The 20,600-nt window shown below is 35.7% G+C and overlaps 2 protein-coding genes across 2 annotated transcripts; one reads left to right on the top strand and one right to left on the bottom strand.

Moving 5' to 3' along the window:
- The first annotated feature begins 11,781 nt into the window (after positions 1-11,781).
- On the top strand, positions 11,782-14,732 carry LOC107832846 (uncharacterized). Its single transcript, XM_016660741.2, has 5 exons — positions 11,782-12,892; positions 13,199-13,300; positions 13,600-13,766; positions 13,844-14,006; positions 14,095-14,732. Exons 1-5 carry the CDS (start codon positions 12,359-12,361, stop codon positions 14,260-14,262), a joined length of 1,134 nt encoding a protein of 377 aa, XP_016516227.1. The 5' UTR covers positions 11,782-12,358; the 3' UTR covers positions 14,263-14,732.
- Positions 14,733-15,026: 294 nt separating this feature from the next.
- LOC107832845 (sodium/calcium exchanger NCL) lies at positions 15,027-20,600 on the bottom strand. Its single transcript, XM_016660740.2, has 7 exons — positions 20,059-20,600; positions 18,564-18,749; positions 17,705-17,886; positions 17,197-17,342; positions 16,844-17,120; positions 16,466-16,768; positions 15,027-15,466 (listed from the first exon to the last, which is right to left on the bottom strand). The coding sequence occupies exons 1-7, from the start codon at positions 20,438-20,440 to the stop codon at positions 15,218-15,220; spliced, it is 1,725 nt and encodes a 574-aa protein (XP_016516226.1). The 5' UTR covers positions 20,441-20,600; the 3' UTR covers positions 15,027-15,217.

Raw genomic sequence — 20,600 nt, 5'->3', positions numbered from 1 at the left:
AGCCATGGACCGAACCCCTACAGCGACCTCAACGACCAACCTCGACGTACCGGACCTCGACGAACAAAACGACCTCACGGAAAACTGAAAACTCGGCCCGAAAGTGCTAACAACCTACCATGCTCGCTTCTACTGACTTTTCTCGACGCAGCAGATTGGTGCGAAGAGATGAAGCGGAAGGGGTCGAGGGGGCAGAGGTGTTTGACGTGGTGTTAGACGTGAGGTGGTGGCGATGGCTGGAGCCTGGACGTGAGCTGATGGTTTTTGACAGTAGGGTCGAGGACTATGGAGGCCTGGAGGCGAGGAGGGTGATGACGGGTGAGGCAGCTGGAGGTGGAAGGTGTACGCCGGTGGTCGACGAGGCTGGGTAGCAGGTGGTCGTGAGCTGCTGTTTGACGTGGTATTAGACGAACAGCAGCAACAATGGTTGCTGCTCGACCTACGCGACAATGGGGTCGACGATGAACCTAGGAGGATGAGGACTGGTCGCGACAGGGAAGCTGGAAATGGAGTGGTATGCTTGGTAATGGTGTTTGGGTAGTGGAGTTTGCTGGTGGGAGGATGGTGAACGATGGGACTGGCGGTGGTTTGCCTGGTGGTTTTGGGGTCGGGTTTGGTTAGGTTTGTTGGTCGACGGACGTGAAGGCGGTGGGTGTTTGGTGGTGGTTTGGTGGTGGTCGTGAGGTCGTTGATGGTGGTCTTTGGGGTCGTTTTTCTAGGGTTTCTGCTTCTTCTTCTAAAGAAGAAGAAGCGTGAACAGTACCCTTGTTTCCAAAAATTTTCAAGGTTCCCCCCTTTGTCAAATGTGTTTGTCCGTGTTTTGTAATGTTTTGCCAAGAAAAATGAGCCCCACGCGTGGTGGGGTTCGAGACTTATGTCCCCCACGCGTGGTGGGGTTCCCCATGTGTCCTGGACACGGTTTATTATGGGCTAAGTCCGAAAATTAGGCCTAAAACCGGGTAGTTTGAACCCGAATATTATCCTTTTGCCCGGCCCCGAGAAATAGGAACACGTTGCTTAACTAGTCCTATGTAAGCAAAATAGCTACTAAAATAAGACTAATTTAAAACAAAACTATATTATTATTTTCTTAATATTTTTCAAGATTTAAAATAGCTACAAAATATTAATAAAATATATTTTTTTGTAATTTTCGTTTTAAATATTAAGATAAAATATGAGGTAACATTTTTGTATTTTTCAAAGTTAAAAATGACTATAAAACCTTAATAGAACTATATTTTTTTGTAATTTTCGAAATTATATAAAGTACAAAAATAAAGTGCAATTTTTGTATTTTTTCAAGTTTATGAGAGATACATAAACTAAAATTTATATATATTTTTTTTTGAAAATTTTCTTTTTGCAACGAAATAAAGTAAAAATAGTTAAAATAGCTATATTAGTCCTAAATTAAATATTTTAAGCTAAGAACGTAAAAATTCCCGGGGAGGGTCAAAAATCACGTGCTTACAAGTACAACCGGCTCCATGTACTGGTATGTGTCGAGCTTAACCTCGGCAAAGTAGTGACGAGGCTAGGACACGACAAACAACATAAATCTGTGTAGTTAAACAATATACTAATAGAATAACAAGTAATAAAATCTAAGCAGAAATGAACGGGAAGGGGAAACATGCTATGGGGGTTCCAACATACAGAATCACAACAGTAAAGGAATCTAAATAGCTAGTACACTTGAACCGATAACAACAAATAAACACAACAAACAGAAAATGCATGGCATCACTCTTCATGCTTTTACTCTCAATCCTCACTATGCAATCAATAATAAAAACGTGCATGGCATCACCCTTCGTGCTTTATCACTCTTCTTCACCATATGAATAATAGAAATGTGCATGACATCACCTTTCGTGCTTTATCACTCTTCCTCACCATATGAGTGATATAAATGTGCACGACATCACCCTTCGTGCTTTATCACTCTTCCTCACCATAAGAAGCAACAGAAACAATAATAACCCGGCAAGGGCATCATAATCAAACAACTTTGTTTGGTCATTTAATTTCACAACAGAAATCTCAACTTGATCCAATCCTCAACCAATATCCAAAACCAGGAAAAACATAATAAGACATGTTGAACATGAGTAATAACTAGTTTAAGCAGGAACAATACGTAAAAAGAAACACAACAATCACAAGTATAAAACTCATTCGCATGCTATGACTCGAAAACAACGTATAGATACTCGTCACCACACCTATATGTCGTACTTAACAACTAACAAGTAGCAAATAAGGCAACAACACCTAATCCCTCAAGCCAAGGTTAGCCACAAGACTTATCTCGATTCCACAGCCAAACTCAAGCCTCAAATACCGCTTTTTCCTTAGTTTCCACTTCCAATCCGCTCGTATCTAGGCATAATTAACTTATTAATATCAATTAATGCCAAAGAAACCAATTCTAATGCATGATTATGGATTTCCCAAAGTTCAGACCAAAACCTGATTACGCATTCACCCCCAAGCCCGGATATGCAATTGGTTTTGGAATTCGACCTCAATTTGAGGTCTAAATTCCCAAATTTTGAAATTCCTAAATTCTACTAAAAAGAATAATTTTTCCATGAAAATCCCTAGATTTTGTGATAAAATCTTGTAAAAAGATGAAATAGATTGAAAGAAATGAGTTAGAAATCATTTACCTATGATTTGGGGAAGAATTATTCTTTAGAAAATCGCCTCTTGAAGATTATGGTTTGAAAATTTGAGAAATGAATTGAAAATCCCGTCCAAAAACTCCTTTTGAACTGTTGCAGGTATCGCATTTGCGATTAAAGGTTTGATAAACTCTAAAGTCTAACTCATTCCTAATTCCTAATTCCAGAGAAACCCTAACGCCTAAACTAGCAGCCACCGCCCACCGGCCAACAGTCCTCGTCGTCGTCGACTTCCACCAGCCACCGGTCTCCCTCTCGCCGTCTCGTCTCTCCCTCTCGCGAGTCGCGGCTTCTTATCTTCTTATCCAGGTACTCTTACTTATGAATAAGATTTTTTGGTTTTTGCTGGGACTTTAAAGAGGAGTATTTCTCACAAATTTCAACTTCAGTAGAGGTGCAATCTGAGGCAACTCAAGTAGTTGAAGAAGTTGTTTATTTTGATAATTTTAGGGTTTTCTTCTTCGTCTTCATTTCTCTTTCTTATGTTTTGTGCTGTTCAAATTAATCGTATTTGGTTATTAAATTACTAGGATGTTTACAACTAAAAATTAATTTTGTATGATCCATCCAAAGGAACAGGTAATAACTTCAGTTTGGTTTAACTTTAGGTTTAACTTTAGCAGGTAATAACTTCAGTTTGGTTTAACTTTAGGTTTAACTTTAGGTTTAATTTAAAATTAATAAATTTAGGTTTAACTTTAGCAGAAACTTCCTATAATTAACCAAAACCGTAAATCCAAGCTCTGGAGTTGTGGTATAAGAGTCTCATGTAATACATTTTCCAGGAAAAACGAGAGCCTATACAATTTTGAAATTTTCCTATTTGTGAAGTAATTTATGTAATTCATATCGGATACACTATATTAGATATGTTGGATTTAGGCAGATTTAAAAATTATAAAGTTTAAATTAGTAAGTTTAAAATACAATTACACTATTTCTTTGTTATAAATGTGTTCCACTTTAATAACCAAATACGATTAGTTTACAACTTGATGTCTTTATTCTCATTCCTTTTCTTTTCTTGTTGCAGTGACTCATACATGGCTGAAAATATACAAAGTGATAAGGTGATGATGGGTGAAAGTGGGGCTTTTAATTCAAATGTAACAAGTCAAGCTCAAACAACGGAGTCAAATATAACCAAAAAACGGAGAAAAAAGTTTGTTGTGTGGGATCATTTTACAGAAATTATTACTTCTAAAGGGAGTACAAAAGCAAAATGTGACTATTGTTTTATTGAATATGTATTTAAGACCAAAGACGGTACGTAGACACTTCTTTCTCATATGCTTAAGTGTCCTAAACACCCTGCTATTGTTGATAAAAAACAATCAAATTTAGGCTTTCAATCTGCTCCGGAGAGTAGTCAGGGTGACGTAGTTGTTGTTACTTGGAAATTTGAACAAGAAGAATGTAAGAAGGCATTATGTCGTATGGTAATAGTTGATGAGCTTCCTTTTAGCTTTGTTGAGAAAGAAGGTTTTAGAGACTTTATGAAAGTGGCGCAACCTTATTTTCAGATCCCTTCCCATAGTACTGTAACTAGGGATTGTTTTGATCTTTTTAATGAAGAAAAGCAAAAGTTGAAGAGGTTTTTTATAGAAACAAAACAAAGAGTATGTATTACCACTGATACCTGGACTTCTATACAAAGAATCAATTACATGTGTATCACTGCCCATTGGATTGATAGTGAATGGAATATGCATAAGAGAATAATTAACTTTTGTCCTATTGTTAGTCATAAAGGCGAAGATATGGCAAACGGTATTGGTAGGTGCTTACGTGAGTGGGGGATAAATAAGATCTTCACTGTCACAGTTGATAATGCAAGCTCAAATGATGTGACAGTAAAAGAATTATCTAAGCAATTAACAAAAATGGGAACTAATTTGATGAATAGTACTCACCTTCACGTGAGATGTATGACTCACATCATGAATCTTGTGGTCCATGATGGTTTAAAAGAAACTTCAGTGTCTATTGAACGTGTAAGGCATGCAGTGAGATATGTTAGGCAGTCTCTTGCAAGGTTGAAGAGGTTTCAAGAATGTTTTTATGCTGAATAACTCAATTCTAAGAAAACCTTATGTTTAGATGTTCCAACTAGATGGAATTCCACCTACTTGATGTTGCACAGGGTTGTTGAATTTGAAAGTGCATTTTCACATTATGCTTCTAGTGAAATTGGTTTGAGATATTATCTTGAGCATTCTTATATTGATGTTGGAATTCCTACAGGTGAACTTTTGAGTAGTGATTGGGAGAATGTAAAAAGAATTACAAAGCTTTATGAAATCTTCTATCTTCTTATTTTGAAGATATCTGGATCACGTTATATTATATCGAATATTCATTTTCTTGAAATTTGTGCAGTTGCTGTCTATTTGAAGCAATTGTTAGCAAATGAAGATATAATTTTAAGTGAAATGGCAAAGAATATGAAAGAAAAGTTTGATAAGTATTGGGATGATCCAGGGAAAATGAACAAGATAATTTTTATCACTTGTATTTTGGATCCACGTTAGAAGATCGAATCAGTTGGCTTTGCACTTGTAAAGATATTTGGTGTAGGTACGGGGGCAACTATACAAGCAGAAGTGGCGAAGTACATGACTTCATTATTCAGTGAGTATGTAAAGTCCAGCTTAAAAGGTGTTGTGCTTGCTTCATCTTCAGGCTGTTCTTCATTGGGCACTTCGACTTCCGGGCTTTCTGGCAGTCAAGCAAGCACCCAAAATATAGGACTTTTAGAATCACTCATGAAAGATATAAAAAACTATAAAAGTGGGAGTGGAGGTGTTGATACTAGAACAGAATTAGATAAATATTTAGGTGAAGAAACTGAGGATGACACTAAAGAATTTGATGTTCTTCTTTGGTGGAAATTGAACTCAGCTAGATTTCCTATTCTTGCGGAGATGACCCGTGATGTATTAGCTGTTCCGGTTTCAAGTGTGGCATCCGAATGTGTGTTTCGTACGGGAGGACATCTTCTTGATTCATTTAGGAGTTCATTAACTCCTAAATTGGTGCAAGCTCTAGTGTGTCTTCAAGATTGGCTTCGAAATGAAAAATTAAAACAACCCATTAGTGTTGAGGAAGATCTTGATAAAATCGAGCAGCTTGAACAAGGTAATAATATTGTTACTATATTTGTTGTATATAAGTGTTGTTGATATGCTTATATTTATCGCACAACTCATTATTTTAATTTTTTTCTTCAAATTTAGCCAGCAATGGAAAAGACCCTTCCGTAATTGACGTATAGTGTTAATATATTTGGTAAGATTATTCATCAGCTACTCTGTCTATTCCCAGTTTTATCATTTGGCTACCTCTTCTCTTCTCAACAAAAAACCTATTTAGTGTCTCCTGATTTGACTATCTCCTGCAATTAATTAATAATAGTAGTAAAAAATTTATAGCTGATGATAGGGACAACTTTTTTTGTGGTGGGTGAACGACTAATCTTTGTTACTGTTGCTATCAACTTCATGGAAGGGACCATTATCATAAGTTATTAATTAGTGCAGTAATATCGTGATTTATTAAATAAAATTCTTGATTCGACTAATTTGACATTGTAAAGACATTGCTATCAACATCGCTCTTTAATATTATGTTCGTCATCCAAATGCAGGCCGAGCGTGACCTTCTGTTTGAGCCCGAGATGAAGAAATTGCTCAAGATATCATTGACTGGATGCACAAGAAGTTAGGTGCTGGTAATCTTGCAAATGTGTATAGTCAGTGCTATCTTTGCAAATAGTTAGTGTTTTGATTGACCAGGGGTTTTAATGTGACGAGCAGTAAGAAAAAAAGGTCGGCAGTTAATTTTGTGGGCTCCTAATTGGGACAACTCATAAAGTACACTTGCGATAGTATTTATTTGCTCTGTATGTAGAAGCATTTTTCTGTGCAAAAGAGTAACTTAGTGTTCTTTTTGTTGTTTGATGATGTCTGCTGAATTTTATATAGAAGTTGCAGAAGAAGAGAGTGAAAGGAATTCTCGTACATACTTCGTAAAGTGCTGAACCACTTACCTCTGCATTGCTTCCGATTCATGCTCTATAATCAGTTCAGATATTTCATGTCCAACAGGAAAAATACAATTTAGTGAATATGTATGTTAGGCAGATAAACCGCCCGATAAGAGCAAAATCGATACCAATACGCCCGATATCTTATCGGGTGGCTAATGGATTAATACATTTAAAAGCCGATAACCGTTAAGCCAAACCGTTAAGAGTAAATAACTGCCCAATCCGCCCGATAAGCAGCCTTACTCGCAAATGCGACCAATACTTCGCAAATGCGAAGCTTGGCCTGGCCTGCTATCTTCGCAAATGCGAACAATTGTTCGCAAATGCGACCACAGTTCAAGTCGCAATTGCGGCGATGAACTTCGCAAATGCGAAGGTCGCCTGCCCAACCTCCTGATCGCAAATGCGAAGGGTGTTCGCAAATGCGATGCTTGCATTTGTGAGCCAGACTCCGCAAATGCGAAGTCTGCAGACCTGCAACATACCAGAAAATTTCCTTAAGTCCAAAATATTCTGAGGCCTATCCAAAACTCACCCGAGCCTTCGGGGCTCCAAACCAAATATGCACACAAGTCTAAAAACAACATACAGACTTGCTCGTGCGGTCAAATTGCGAAAATAACATCTTAAACAACGAATTTAACACCAAAACTCATGAAATCCTTAAGAACACTTGAAATTTTTATTTTCACAATCGGATGTCTGAATCACGTCAAATCAGTCTTGTTTCTCACCAAATTTTACAGACATGACTTAAATACCATATTAAACTTGTACCGGGCTTCAGAATAAAAATATGGGTCCCATACCAACGAGATCAGGTTCAATTTCTAAAAATCATTATATTTTCAATTAACAATTTTCTTCAAAAATTTATTTCTCGGGCTAGGGACCTCGGAATTCGATTCAGGGTCCGTATACCCAAAATGTTAAACCGAAGTCAACTAAAATTATCTTTTTAAGCCAAAAATCATCATTTCTTAAATTTTTTCCACATAAGGGCTTTTCAGATACACGCTCGGACAGTGCACGCAAATCGAGGAGAGATAAAATGAGGTTTTCAAGGCCTCAAAATACGGAAGCGAATTCTAAAACGAAAGATGACCTTTTGGGTCATCACAAAATCAATTAATCTATCTTTTGGATATTAATATTAGCTAAGATTAACCCTATTTTATTACAAAACTAGTGATGTTGCCCGCAGTTCGCGCAGTCAAGAAAAAGAATCTATAAAATATTCGGTATTTTTTGTAAATTGGTCAAGATAGGAGAATGAATTCCATGTATATTCATGCAAAAACTAATTTTATAAGCAGATTAAATCATAAATATAGTATTTTTTCGGTTTACTCTAACACTCTATATATCACTAAGTTTAGAATAATAACAGAATAAATTCTTAAGAAAGAATCTCTTATTATCTGAAGATAAAGAGTGTTGGTCTTTCCTTGCAGTTATAACTTATATATAGATTTTTTTCATCTTCCGAACTCCCTCAAATATATTCTCCCTTCTAACAATACCAATCTTCTCTAGACCCTCTATTTTTATCCTCATAAAATGATTAAGAATTTAAAATGTTTTGAGTCATCTTACAAACTTGAGATAGACCAAAGTTATGAAGGAAACGAAGTCAAAAGTAAAATTGTAGATGAACGTGGAGAAGAATATGAGTAATGGAAATTCAACAACAAAGAAGTATTAAGAGAATAACTAAAAATGAACTTATATAAGTATACAATAGAACACCATAAGGTGATATTAACTTATACATTAAACATTTGAAAGATATGCACTTGAAATGCTAAGAGAGTTATGGCTATTAGGAAGAGATTAGAGGTGTGAGATAAAAAATATTACTCTCTCAGTTCACTTTTACTTTTCTACTATATTAAAAATATATTTTTATTTTTACTATCTATTTTAGCAAATCAAGAGAAAGACATTCTTTTTTTCCCTTTTTACCCTTATTATTAGCTATTCATTATCCGAAACATTCATAAGACTTTCTGAAATGCTATCATTATTATGGGTAAAATGTAAAATTTTAAAGGTAGTAGAAAGTCAAAAGGTAATAACTAAAAGCGAACGGATGAAGTACTTGATTATAAAACTATTGTGACACCTCTCAATAATTACGAATTACATTTGTCTTTTTACTCCTGTGTTTGGATATTTTTCTATTTTAATTGTTTACCTTATTAAATAATTAAATAGTAACAAAATATAAATCTCCTCATTTTGAATAGACACCTCCCCACTTACTGAGGTTAGGAAATAACCGATCCGTCGTTTCGTTTTACTTGTTAGAAGTCCATTAAAAACAAAACGTCTATGAACGCAAAAAGTCACAATTAGGGAAACAAATTCCTTTCTACTTATTGGAAGCCCTCATAAGTAGTGCAAAGAAATTCTTGACTGAAGTTTGGCAAGTATAACGTGTTATTTAATTTGATCATGAATTAGAGGAGAAAGCCTGGTGATCTCCATTTTAAGCAAAGAATATCACATGCAAGTCCCAAAATAAATTTTCGCCAAAAATCCCACATGTGCGCTATTCATGGACAATAAAATTACAAAATTAATTAACGGCATAATTGACACTCTGATGTGCAACAGATGGCGCCTTTAGAAAGAAGACGATATAATTGTTGATCATAAAGTGAAGACAGAGAGAACTATCGACGAAAGATGAAAAAAAACTAATGTTAAAGTCGTTGAAGACAAAAACTTCTGTTGAAAATGGAGAGGGAAACCCTCTATCATGAATCTTATCATGTATACCAAGTTATGAAAATAATGGAGAAATAAGAAATGGTTATAAGTATAATACTGAAGATAATTAAAATAGAGAAGACCAAAAGTCTGAGTATATAGAGAAATATAAGGCCTTTACCTGAAATTACACGGGAAAGAGAAGAAATGCACAGAGGGAAGATGGAATAGTGAGGAGAAACAGGCATAGGAGGGATTGATTATTAAAGCACTGATATGAAAGGGTGGAGATATTTCCCAAAGAGGAACGAAAGTGTCTTAGATGCTTGCTTAAATAATTTATCAGAAAATAAGAAAGAAGGCAAAAAATTGAGAAAAAAGAAAAATGTGATTCCTTAACAAAGAGAAGTGCCACATAGCCTCGCTTGTGGCCCTCTATTATAAAGAGAAGTGTTTAAATCTAGATCTAAATTTTGGGTTAAACAATTATTATGTCAGTATGCTGTATTTTTCCTGAGATGAAACTCTTGCTACAAGAGTCCCTTTTCCTTTTCTTTAATTTTTAATAGGGAGCTTATAATCAACACTATACATTTAATTAATCTAACTTGCTAGTAAAGAATGAGGTATCAATCTAATTCCAAAGTAGCTAACGGTGGTCAAGACGTAGATGGCTTGCATAACATTTAGAGAGAGAGAGATTTTGCTAACCTACTAAGTGACTGTAGTAGGTTAGCCTTTGTATACATCTTTAGATTCTCCAAAATACCCTTACAAACACATCATCATTTCTTATAATTGAGGACTCTATCGTCTTTCCACGGAACTTTTGTACTACCAAGAAATTAATATTTGGGTCCTCATTTCCTCCCACTTTTCTAGCGAATTTCCCCTCCCAATTTTCTTTGCCGGCAACATTCTTTTCTTTTCTTTCCCAGACACGTCAGGACCAAAGAATAGACTAGATTGAAATGAAATAATGGAATCAATGTCAAGTTTCAGTGGGGTTAAAATGCAAAGATCTCATTAGTAAGTGCAAGGCATTATTGTTTTTTTTATGAACTTCACCCAAATTAATTATAACTGTGCAGAGAAGATCTTCTCTAGGCTTATCCTTCCACATGAAATGATGACAAATTAGAATTACGATGGAATAATGTGCTTCTGTAAATTTGTTGACAGTGTTTGATGAATACTCTTGCTTCCTGAATTTTATCCATTGAGAAAGAAATAAGCATGAGCAGTCGCCGAAAAAAGAAATGGGGAGGAGGGATTCGTGGTTTTTCTATGTAGGATTTAAATTGTTATTAGAGATGAAATGGTGGAATTTTGATATGAATTTTCCAAAAAACTCCTTAAATTTAATTTGGTGCAACAAATACTAAGGGTATTTTGGAGAATCAATAATGGGTACATTGCTAAAATACTACCTTCACGTAGTATGTTAGCAAAACCTATATATATATATATATATATATATATATATATATATATATATATATATATATATATATCATGGGAACCGGAGTTTCTTCTTTCTGTTATTTGCAGTTTCAGTTGGAGAGTTCGATGAACGCAAGGGACTTGATGACCTTCCGAAGCCACTTTGGATCATCAATCATTTTCAAGAAGAATGAAAACAAGAATAATTATAATAAACTACTATATTTCATCATAACGGAATAGTTGAAAAGTCAAGACCACCTTACATAAGATCGTACGTAGCTCTGTAGTATTTCTCTATGTGACCGTATTTTTCTTAATAAAAAAAAAATCTTTCAACGACTTATCAACATCCAATCAAAAACTCAAGGAAGCAAAAAAAGAGACTTAAAGAGGAGCCTTTTATTGTTTATTGGTAGGTGGTTGGAATTGATGACTTCGACACACCGAAAATAGCGGCGGACTCAAAATTTGAACTGTGTGGATTCGGATGAGGGGCAAAGCTATATTGTTTCGTTGTATATATGTAAAATATTAGGTTTTAGAGATATATAACATATATTAAATATTTTTTGTCAGAGAATTTTTTTTAATTCTTTCAAATTTGAACACCCTTGGATAAATTCCTAACTTCACCATTAATATGGATGTCACTGATCATTTAAGTTACTAGATTCAAAATCTTAATATTTATGTATATTTAACAAGTTTTTTAATACATTTAAGCAAAAGTTAGTTTTATTGGAACATCCGTCCTGAATAAAGATCTCTTTTTCTTTTTCTTTAATTTAATATATTTTGGTTAGTGAGTTGCATGCATGCAATAAAATGGACCCACATTTTGCAAATAGTAATAATTACTTAAGTAAGGAAGATAGAAGAAAAGGAAAAGGAAGTGGAAAAACAAAAACAAAAAACAGCAAGGAGGAAGAAGAGTACTAGAGAGTCGGTCTAGGAGATAGAAATGAGGAGGGGAGCGAGGACTTGGGCGACATATTAGATTGTTTAAATGAGAGAGAGACCCATTTTTTAGGTTCCTTTAGATTTAGATTTGCAGCATTTAAATTTTTGGATTCTTAATCACTTTCCTTTTACTCCTTTCTTCTTTTTTTCCTCCGTTAATTCTCAAGTGGCTTTATTTCCATATTTTAGTGATCTGATCTTTGTCTCTCATACAGTCTCAGATACTATAGCTATTTCCTCTACATGTATTTGGTTTATTAAATTGTCCACATTCAAAGTTACAATCTTTACTAAATTATGGGGGGTTTCATTTTCTTTCCATAACCTGATGATTACTTTGAATTCTCTTTTTCTTTTATATTTGGGGTTGTTTTCAGATTTGCTGTATCTTAAGAATATCATGATCATGTTGTTGGATTCTGTTTATATATATATTCTGTATCGCTTAAGAAAGATACAATTTTGTTGCCGTTAATTTGATGGCTGAGGCAATAATATAATGAGTATAGAAGATCATACACAAAGCAGTAGCAATAGCAAAAAGTTGAAGCAAAAAAAGGTACCACAAAGAGGACTAGGTGTTGCTCAACTTGAGAGAATTAGATTGGAAGAACAACATATAAAAGATGAGACTTTGCATTCACCTAATGTTTTGTCACCAAATTCAATTGCCTCAGCACAAGATTCCTCTCTTAGGCCTAAACTCAACTCTTCTTCAATCCCTACACAAACACCATTATCGTCGAAAAATTGTGACTCTAGACCAAATCCATCTAGAACAACTGGTATGATAGGTGAAGGTGAAGGTGAAATGAATTTGGGTCCAGGCTATGATGATTGCTCTAAATTGTGGAGTAGTGAGTACAGTCCTAAAGAAGAGAATCAGAAGTTGTATCAATATGGTGGTGCTGGTGGTGGTGTTGTTCAGCCTAATCTATATTTGTCACATGAACCCCAGATCCCACTTTTGTCTTTACCCAATGTGCTGCTTAGATCACAACAATATCAGCAGCCTGCTTGTTCTTCATCAATGGTAAGCCAGCTTTCAGCTTACTTATTACTTGCGGTGCTCAGAGGCGGATCAAGAATTTAAAGTTGATGTGTTCGACTTTTGGGTTCCTACGACTTTTGGGTTCCTACCACTTAATCCGTTATATTTGTTGAATTTTAGTGATTTTTTCACAAATGTATTTATGCTAAAATGCTAGGTTAGTTGAACCATTATTCGAATACTATATCTGCCTCTAGCAGCACAGTACTGTAAATCATTATTGGGCTAACATGTCTTTCTTTGTATTTAGTATGCTGAGGCTAATTAGTTTTATTGTGGATGTTGCAGGTGAATATCTCATCATCTGTAAGAAATTTTCAGATGGAGCCCCCTTCAAACCAAAGTTATAATGGCTGTCACTATCTACCTCTTTGGCCAGAAGAAGTGAAGGTAAATTTACTAGTCTTTCCTACCTGCGTGATAGAAATAACAAAGGGCTAATAAATAAAGGATTAAAAGGTTGCCTACTGTACACAGTCTTACCCTGCATTTCTGCAAGATACTTTTTCCACGGCTCGAACCCGTGACCTTCTGGTTACATGACAGCAACTTTACCAGTTATGCCAAGGCTCCCCTTCAGGATATTCCACTGTGTATTCTTGAAATTTCTATTTTCTAGTCTGTTTGTGCAGAAGAGATCAGTTTTGAAATTGTTGGTTGATAAGCTATTATTTTGTTTGTTAATGTAGATGGTTGGCATAAAAAGACCATATCCATTCCCTCCAGAATACCCACCAGTCCCTGCATTTCAAAAATATCCTCCGTGCTATATTACCCCTGTATCTGGATCACACGAATCAGCTTCCTTTAGTAATGAATGTACAGTACATTCAGAATCAGGAACTCTTCATAAAAGGTTTGATATCTCCCCTGAAGATGGCATACCTTTAGTTTTTGAGTACCTCTTGAGAAGTCTTTTTGGTCAATTTTCAGAGAAGTTCCTTTAAGATCAAGAACTCTGTCTGAGGCAAAACCAACAAGTGTTATCGGAGAAAATAGAGTTCTCAACGGAGATTTTCTCACATTGGCTCCTCCTACAGCAGTTGGTAAAGGAAATCAGCAAGATTTATCTAAATTCGAAACTACACCCTTCCAAGTAAGCAACAAAAGGACTTGGATCAGTACCTTATTTTATGATTCCTGTATCTTATATGCATCTTTATTTACTTCTTTGAACTCCACAGGAAGTTGCTGAAGAGCCTAGCACTAGGTCAGGCCTAAACAGATTAGTTCAACAACCTGTCTTCAGATTCTTCCCATCTGCGAATGTGCAAATTGGCCCAGCAGGAATAACCAAAAGCAACTGTCAAGGTGAAGTAGGAGGAAAAGTTGATCTTAATCTGAAGCTATAGAAGAAGTTAAGTCCATGTCATATGGTGTTTTTGCCATATGAAGAGGTGGCTGGCTTTGTTAAGTCCTCGAGGTGTGGCTTTTATTCTTTACATGGATAGAAAATTTTCCTTGTAATGAATGTCTTAACATTCACGGGAATTGGAATAGTTTATAGAAAATTAGTTGAAAAATGAAAAAGGATGCCCTTAGCATGATGTTCCCCAAAGAAAGAAAAATAGTTGTTTGACTCTAGTTCTATTAGAGAAAGATGGTAAACAAAAGCTCTTCATTTCGTGTCTTGTGGGTAGTTGTGGTGCCTCTTGGAGTGAAGAGTAAAGGTGAAACAAAAGTGACTTTTTGCTTGTAAGAGAAGAACAACATTTAGGAAGCTTCTCGGATTAGTTTCAAGACATTAATTGCCTTTACATTTACCTTGTTGACGAGAGCCAGAGGCAGTTATTTTCCAGAATTTTGTCATTTACAAGAATCCTGAAAGAGTATCTCTTTGTAATCTGCAGAAAGTCTATCTACCATCTATTTTAGTCTCTAACTATACTGCGATTTGTCAATCCAATTGTGTTGGAAAACTTGAACACTCTGGTGCCCAAAAAAGGATATAGGATTCTAGAAGAAAACAAACACTTCGCCTTAATTTCTTCTTAAACTCATTTTTTGAGATGTATTAAGAGCCATGCATTACAAGAGAGACCAAGAATACAACAGCACTCAGCTCAACATTCAATGGCATATATGCATATCTGAAAACTGAAAAACAAAGAAGTAATACACATAGCAATTGGAATTTCAAATTACACGTAAAAAACAAGGTTTCTCTGCTCTGTCAAGAGCAATTGAGATTTATAATCAACAAGTTTTGACATATTCAAGACAAACGATGTGCACTGCTGCTGAAAATATACACATCCAACTCTGATGTAAGACCAACCACATGAATCTTTTGTTCCATACTATAATCTATGACCAACCAAATACGTAGTCAAGAACATACACAAGTACAAGGGACAATGGATAAAGCAGAAACGCTATCGAACAAGTCCAGAGGGGAAAGGTGGTGCGGATGCTCCCTAAGACCCCCATAACAACGCAAACTATTAGAATAACCAGCACTTCAGATGAGAAGTTCCATGTCAATCCTCTGATGTAAACAATTGCCAAGAAGACTGACAGACAAAGGAGATTGTTCATGGTTACTGCTCCATATAACTGCAAGATAGCATCAGAGATATTATTAATAGAGATGAAAAACAGTACCAGCCACACCAGCCATCAAAAACCGGTTAAGTGAACAAAGGTGGCTCAACATTAGTGGCCTAAAACTAAATTTTAATAAGATAACTTATATTTAGTGTTCTTTCATTTTTGTTTCGTAATTGTTTATCGTATACTTACTAGAGATAAAGTTTTTAACTTCACATACTAATGCTATTATTTATATTGGTAATGATTAAATTATGTTAAAAAAATGTTAGTCATGTCATCCAATACATTACCTTCGATCTTGTTGTAATAAACTTTATTGCTAATAAAGATTTGAGTAATTTAAGTCAAAGCTATAAATATTTCTACAAACTTCAATATTGTCTTAAAGCGAAAATATTATTATGTATTCCACCACTTATACTTTTTGGGGCCTCAAAATTTTGGGAGCCTAAAGCAAAGGTTTTACTAGCCTCCCCTTGAGCCACCCCGGTAAGTGGCCAAAACAGAACAAGTTTAATTCAAAATGTAAAATCATGCAATATTTGAATTAGGGAAGGAACCACAAGGAATGTTCCACTGTACATTTATTTTGAACAAAAGAAACAAGGCTTCCCTAACATTAAAGTTTAAAGTAAAACATGAGTGATCATTGCATGAAAACTAATCTATACCAAGGCCTGTCAGAAATTTTGTCCATGTAATGGCTGACAGCTTCAAAATCTCTAGTTGAAGTTCTTGGTCTCTTTATTTTATAATTATATACCTTCTTTTATGAATGAGGTCTCTTCATTTGCTTCAATAGACCATAATCTGTTAGCAAGCTTCTATCTACCAGCAAATCTAGCCTAGTGCTGGTACAACTTGAAACTATGAAATAGGGATTTACGAATTAGCAATCTTCAGTTAAGGATTTGATATTTAAGGTTAATTAATGAAAGCATTGGATAGAAAAACATGATGTTCAACTACTAAAGGCGTAGAACTCAAATCAGAAAAACGGACCTCAGAAAACGTTAAGGACGTGGATTTCTTATTTTTCCGGCTAGCAAAGATGATAGCCGATACTGCCTCGCTGGAGTTGGTTGCCAGAGGCAGCGCAATGAATGAGATGAAGAAAGTTGGAATACTCGTGGCACTGGAGAAATTATTAACAGCGTCCACCAGAGGATCAGCAAAAACAGCAGCGATAATAGTACCCAGCAACAAGAGTAACGCAGCCTTAATTGCAACTTTTCGAGGATTTTCGACACCCTCAACAATTTCATCACTTGTATCCCCCAAGAGACTGTGCTCCATCCTTGTTTGCTGCAAAAACATCCACATTGTATCATATCTTCCTACCTATAACTATCTAAATAATATCATCAGCTCAGAACATACCTCATGAAAATCGTCAAGGTATTTCATTGTATCAGGACCAGCCTCGCGAGAAGAACCATTAGAACTCCTGGCTTCATAAAGCCATTTTTCAACTCCAGCAATGAATTCTGTCAGATCAAGTTTATCATCAGAAGACGTATCGAAGTCCTTCAGTACCTTTGCTATAGCATCATTTTCGTCTAAGTTTATCTCCTCAAGACTGATTCCAACGACCAAAGCTCTTAATTCAGAATGGGAAAGATATCCATCACCATTTTCATCTATTGCGTTGAACAGCCTATCACACAAACCTTCATCACATCAGCCAACATTCTACGGTGATATAAACAGGGCAAAAAGAATTTCAAGCTTACTTTTCTATGACTTGTATATTTGGTGTTCCATGATCTGTGAAAAGCCTCCCCAATGCATGCTTTTTTAAATGTTTCAAAATTCCTGATATGACATGCTTATGTTTTACATAGGCAAGTCTTCGTGTTTGTATCCAAGGCTGAAAGACCTGCATTAAAAGTTAGAAGAAGTTCAGCACGATTTATCTATTTATCAGCCAGGTGCCCAGGCATATAGGACGATTAGGCTTTCTTTTTCCTTTTACTTCTCTATTTTCTAAGAAGAGTGATGAAACCATTTTGTACTCTGATCCCAGCTCAACCATTTTGGCTATGGTTGGATGGAAGCTACTTGAGTCATTGGCATGCCAATTGAACTATTCAATTCAGAACTGTTAAAGTTGATTAGATTTTGCAAAATGTGCTCATTCTTGGGCATATTCTACGCAGATAATGATGTAGATTGTAGCAGTGTGCAAGAAAGAATAATTCAAATTGGATGGAGAGAAAAAAATGACAATATGACAATTACCTGATAAAGGCAATAAGAAACGAGAAGCGACAGTGATATGATAAGTGCTATTAAGACCGCTAAATGTCTTCCTGAAGTTGAATGGAAGAGCTGTGGCAACTGCACAACAATAAATGGAATAACAGATACGGCCATGATCATTGCAGCATAGCTTGTCCAGATATCGGTAGTAACACCGGAACCTACAGAGAGAAGACCTACTCTGTGAGCAGAAGCACTATGATAGATGAAAAACTGCCTCCTATACCTATGAAATATAACATGCAAATGTTACTGATCATAAGGAGAATTACAAGGAATATGCTGTCACCATAGACATGTACGAGGCCTAAAGTTTTTGACACTTAAATCCTTTTTAATCATATTCTGTGATCAAAATATGCAGGATTTCCTCATTTGGCATCCAGATGGGTGGAAAGGTTTCATGAAAGTCCCTCTATGCATATAACTAGAAAATTTACATTCAAAATCTCAACAAAATCATCTTTTCTACTCGGAATTGTTTTCCTTATTTTTTTTCAACAAGTATGGATTCAGAATTTTGAAAGCCAATGACAGCTCAGTAGCTACTCGTACTGTAATTCCCCCCAATATTTGCCCTTCAAGAGTAGTACAGATATGAACCACGGAATGGCTCCAGTCCTTCTAAGAAAAAGAACAGATTCATGAGCCACCTCTTCGTTGTTTTGCAGTTTATTAGTTAGCATGTAAATGATGTAAAAAGGATTTTAGACTTCGTTTTCTCTTTAAGTTCTTTTGTAAGAGCCAACTAGGCTTTTATAATATAATGCATCAACTTGTTGCAGCAGATCAACAGAAGCAAGTTCGCGAGTAGATATTCTTAAGTTAAGAGACAAACCAGTCATGCTGAGCCCTTTAGTGTCTCTCAAGTCCACAGCAACAGAATTTTGTATGTCGCACTTGCCAACAATGCAACAGGTTCCCCATATCGCAGTAAGAAGCATCACTGTTGACCCAGCTAACAAGCCTATTCCTACAGAGACCTGGCCCTGAGCAGCTGCAGCAGTTCCGGATACCCCCGATACTGAAACAATGAGGTTAAAATAAGAAACTTGTGAGGCTTAATATGACTTGCAACAAGTGCTTTTAATGATATAATAACAAACCAAGGTTTTTTCCCGGAAAATATAAACTTAGCTAAGAACATAACAAATGATCCATATCAGCGATACCAACCAGTTCGATAAATATTCAGTTCTTATTACATTAACAGTAGGTCCCGTGTTGGCCATGCCTATTTACAGACTTTTATGTTTACATGATAGGTTCAAATCCCAGCGGAAACAAAAAAGCACTACGAGATTCTTCCTATCTTGGCGGTAAGAGCTACCCGATAGCTATAGCAGGTAATCATAGTACGTGCAAACTGGCCGCACACCACCATCAAAAATGATAGAGAATATACAGTTCTATAGAACCCTTAGTGCACTTACAAAAGACAAATTATTCAGTATCATATGAAAAGTGCTAGAATAGAGTGAAAGTTGATCCCAATGGGACAACCATGAATGTTTCATGTTATGATGTTTAGTTTTTGATTTAATAAATATTCAGTTAAACCAAAAAAAAAAAAAAAAAAGTACATTCACATACCTGCCTAATTTATTTTTAGTATTGGGGTTAGGTTTGTAAAAAAGTGGATTTCATTCTTTGAAGAATACGTTTACACATAAGGTTTGCTGGGTACCTAAGATCCTGGTGAGATGTCCAAAGCATGACGAAAAGGGTCAAATGGAACACCGATTTAAGTTAACTATAAGTCCTAAAAGTGTCTATGCATTGTACATCATCAATGAACATAACTTAGATCCACAAAGATTAAACAAAACAAAACAAGACAAACGAAATTGTCGGATCTCTGTTCCCTTCTAATGCAATTCTCAATCGCTCCAATATCCCATACTAATACTCCTTCTGTCACAAATTACTTGGCTAAAAAATGATTTCAATTATCCAAAAAACAATTAATTAACTTTTAATTATTAATTATTATGATGTGTAATATTTCTTTTAGTCGTCAGATATGTTAAGTTTAATTTCAAAACAATAAGAAATGATGCCTGAATTCCTACCAAATTTCCATAGTTACGCCATTCTTTCCGGAAATATAAAATCATACTTCCACTTTCTTTATTTACTTTTTATTCTTTCCGAGAAAAAGAATGACAAATTTTTATATTTAGAAATAATTTAACTTTAAATTTTTAAATTTATTATAATTTAGAGCCGCACAAATATGTATGAGTCGTTTTAACTTATAAATAAGAATTTCCGTTCCCGGTCAAACACATTACACAATCACATATAGGGAGAGGAAAGGACGATTACTATACCGAGAATGAGCATAGCATCAGGAAGAGCACCAAGCGCAGGAAGGAAGAGTCCACCAATAAGACCTGGCCCTAAAATCTCGAGCAACAATTCACTACCGGAGGAGAGATAAGTAGCAGCCAGAAACATAAGGTAACCATACACAACGATAAGGAAGACATTTCCTAGAGCAGTTTTAGTGCAAGGCAGAAAACCATAGCTCTGTTCACATGCCTCCTCTGTTTCAGCAAAAAGCGAGATAATTCCATGTTCACGACCACTACTACCGCCGTGAACTCCGTCGGAGACCAGATCCGATGACGGCTGGTCGCTGATAACGCGGCCGTACGTGGCGGTACAGAAGATGAGGAGGATTACGACAGGAAGATAAGCTTTGGGTAACATTTTTGCAGACTTAGAAATATCTACACAATATTTGGATTTATATATAGAGAGATGTGTTTAGTCTATGAGTGGGAGAGATCACTGTATTAACGATAAATCTGTACAGAGTTATACGTGTTACTGACGCGTATGGACTTTTGCAGACTGAGTTAAGGAGAGT

The sequence above is a fragment of the Nicotiana tabacum genome, chromosome 10, assembly GCF_000715075.1.
Source record: "Nicotiana tabacum cultivar K326 chromosome 10, ASM71507v2, whole genome shotgun sequence".
Lineage (NCBI taxonomy): Eukaryota > Viridiplantae > Streptophyta > Magnoliopsida > Solanales > Solanaceae > Nicotiana > Nicotiana tabacum.
This window is presented reverse-complemented; position numbering and strand designations above follow the sequence as displayed.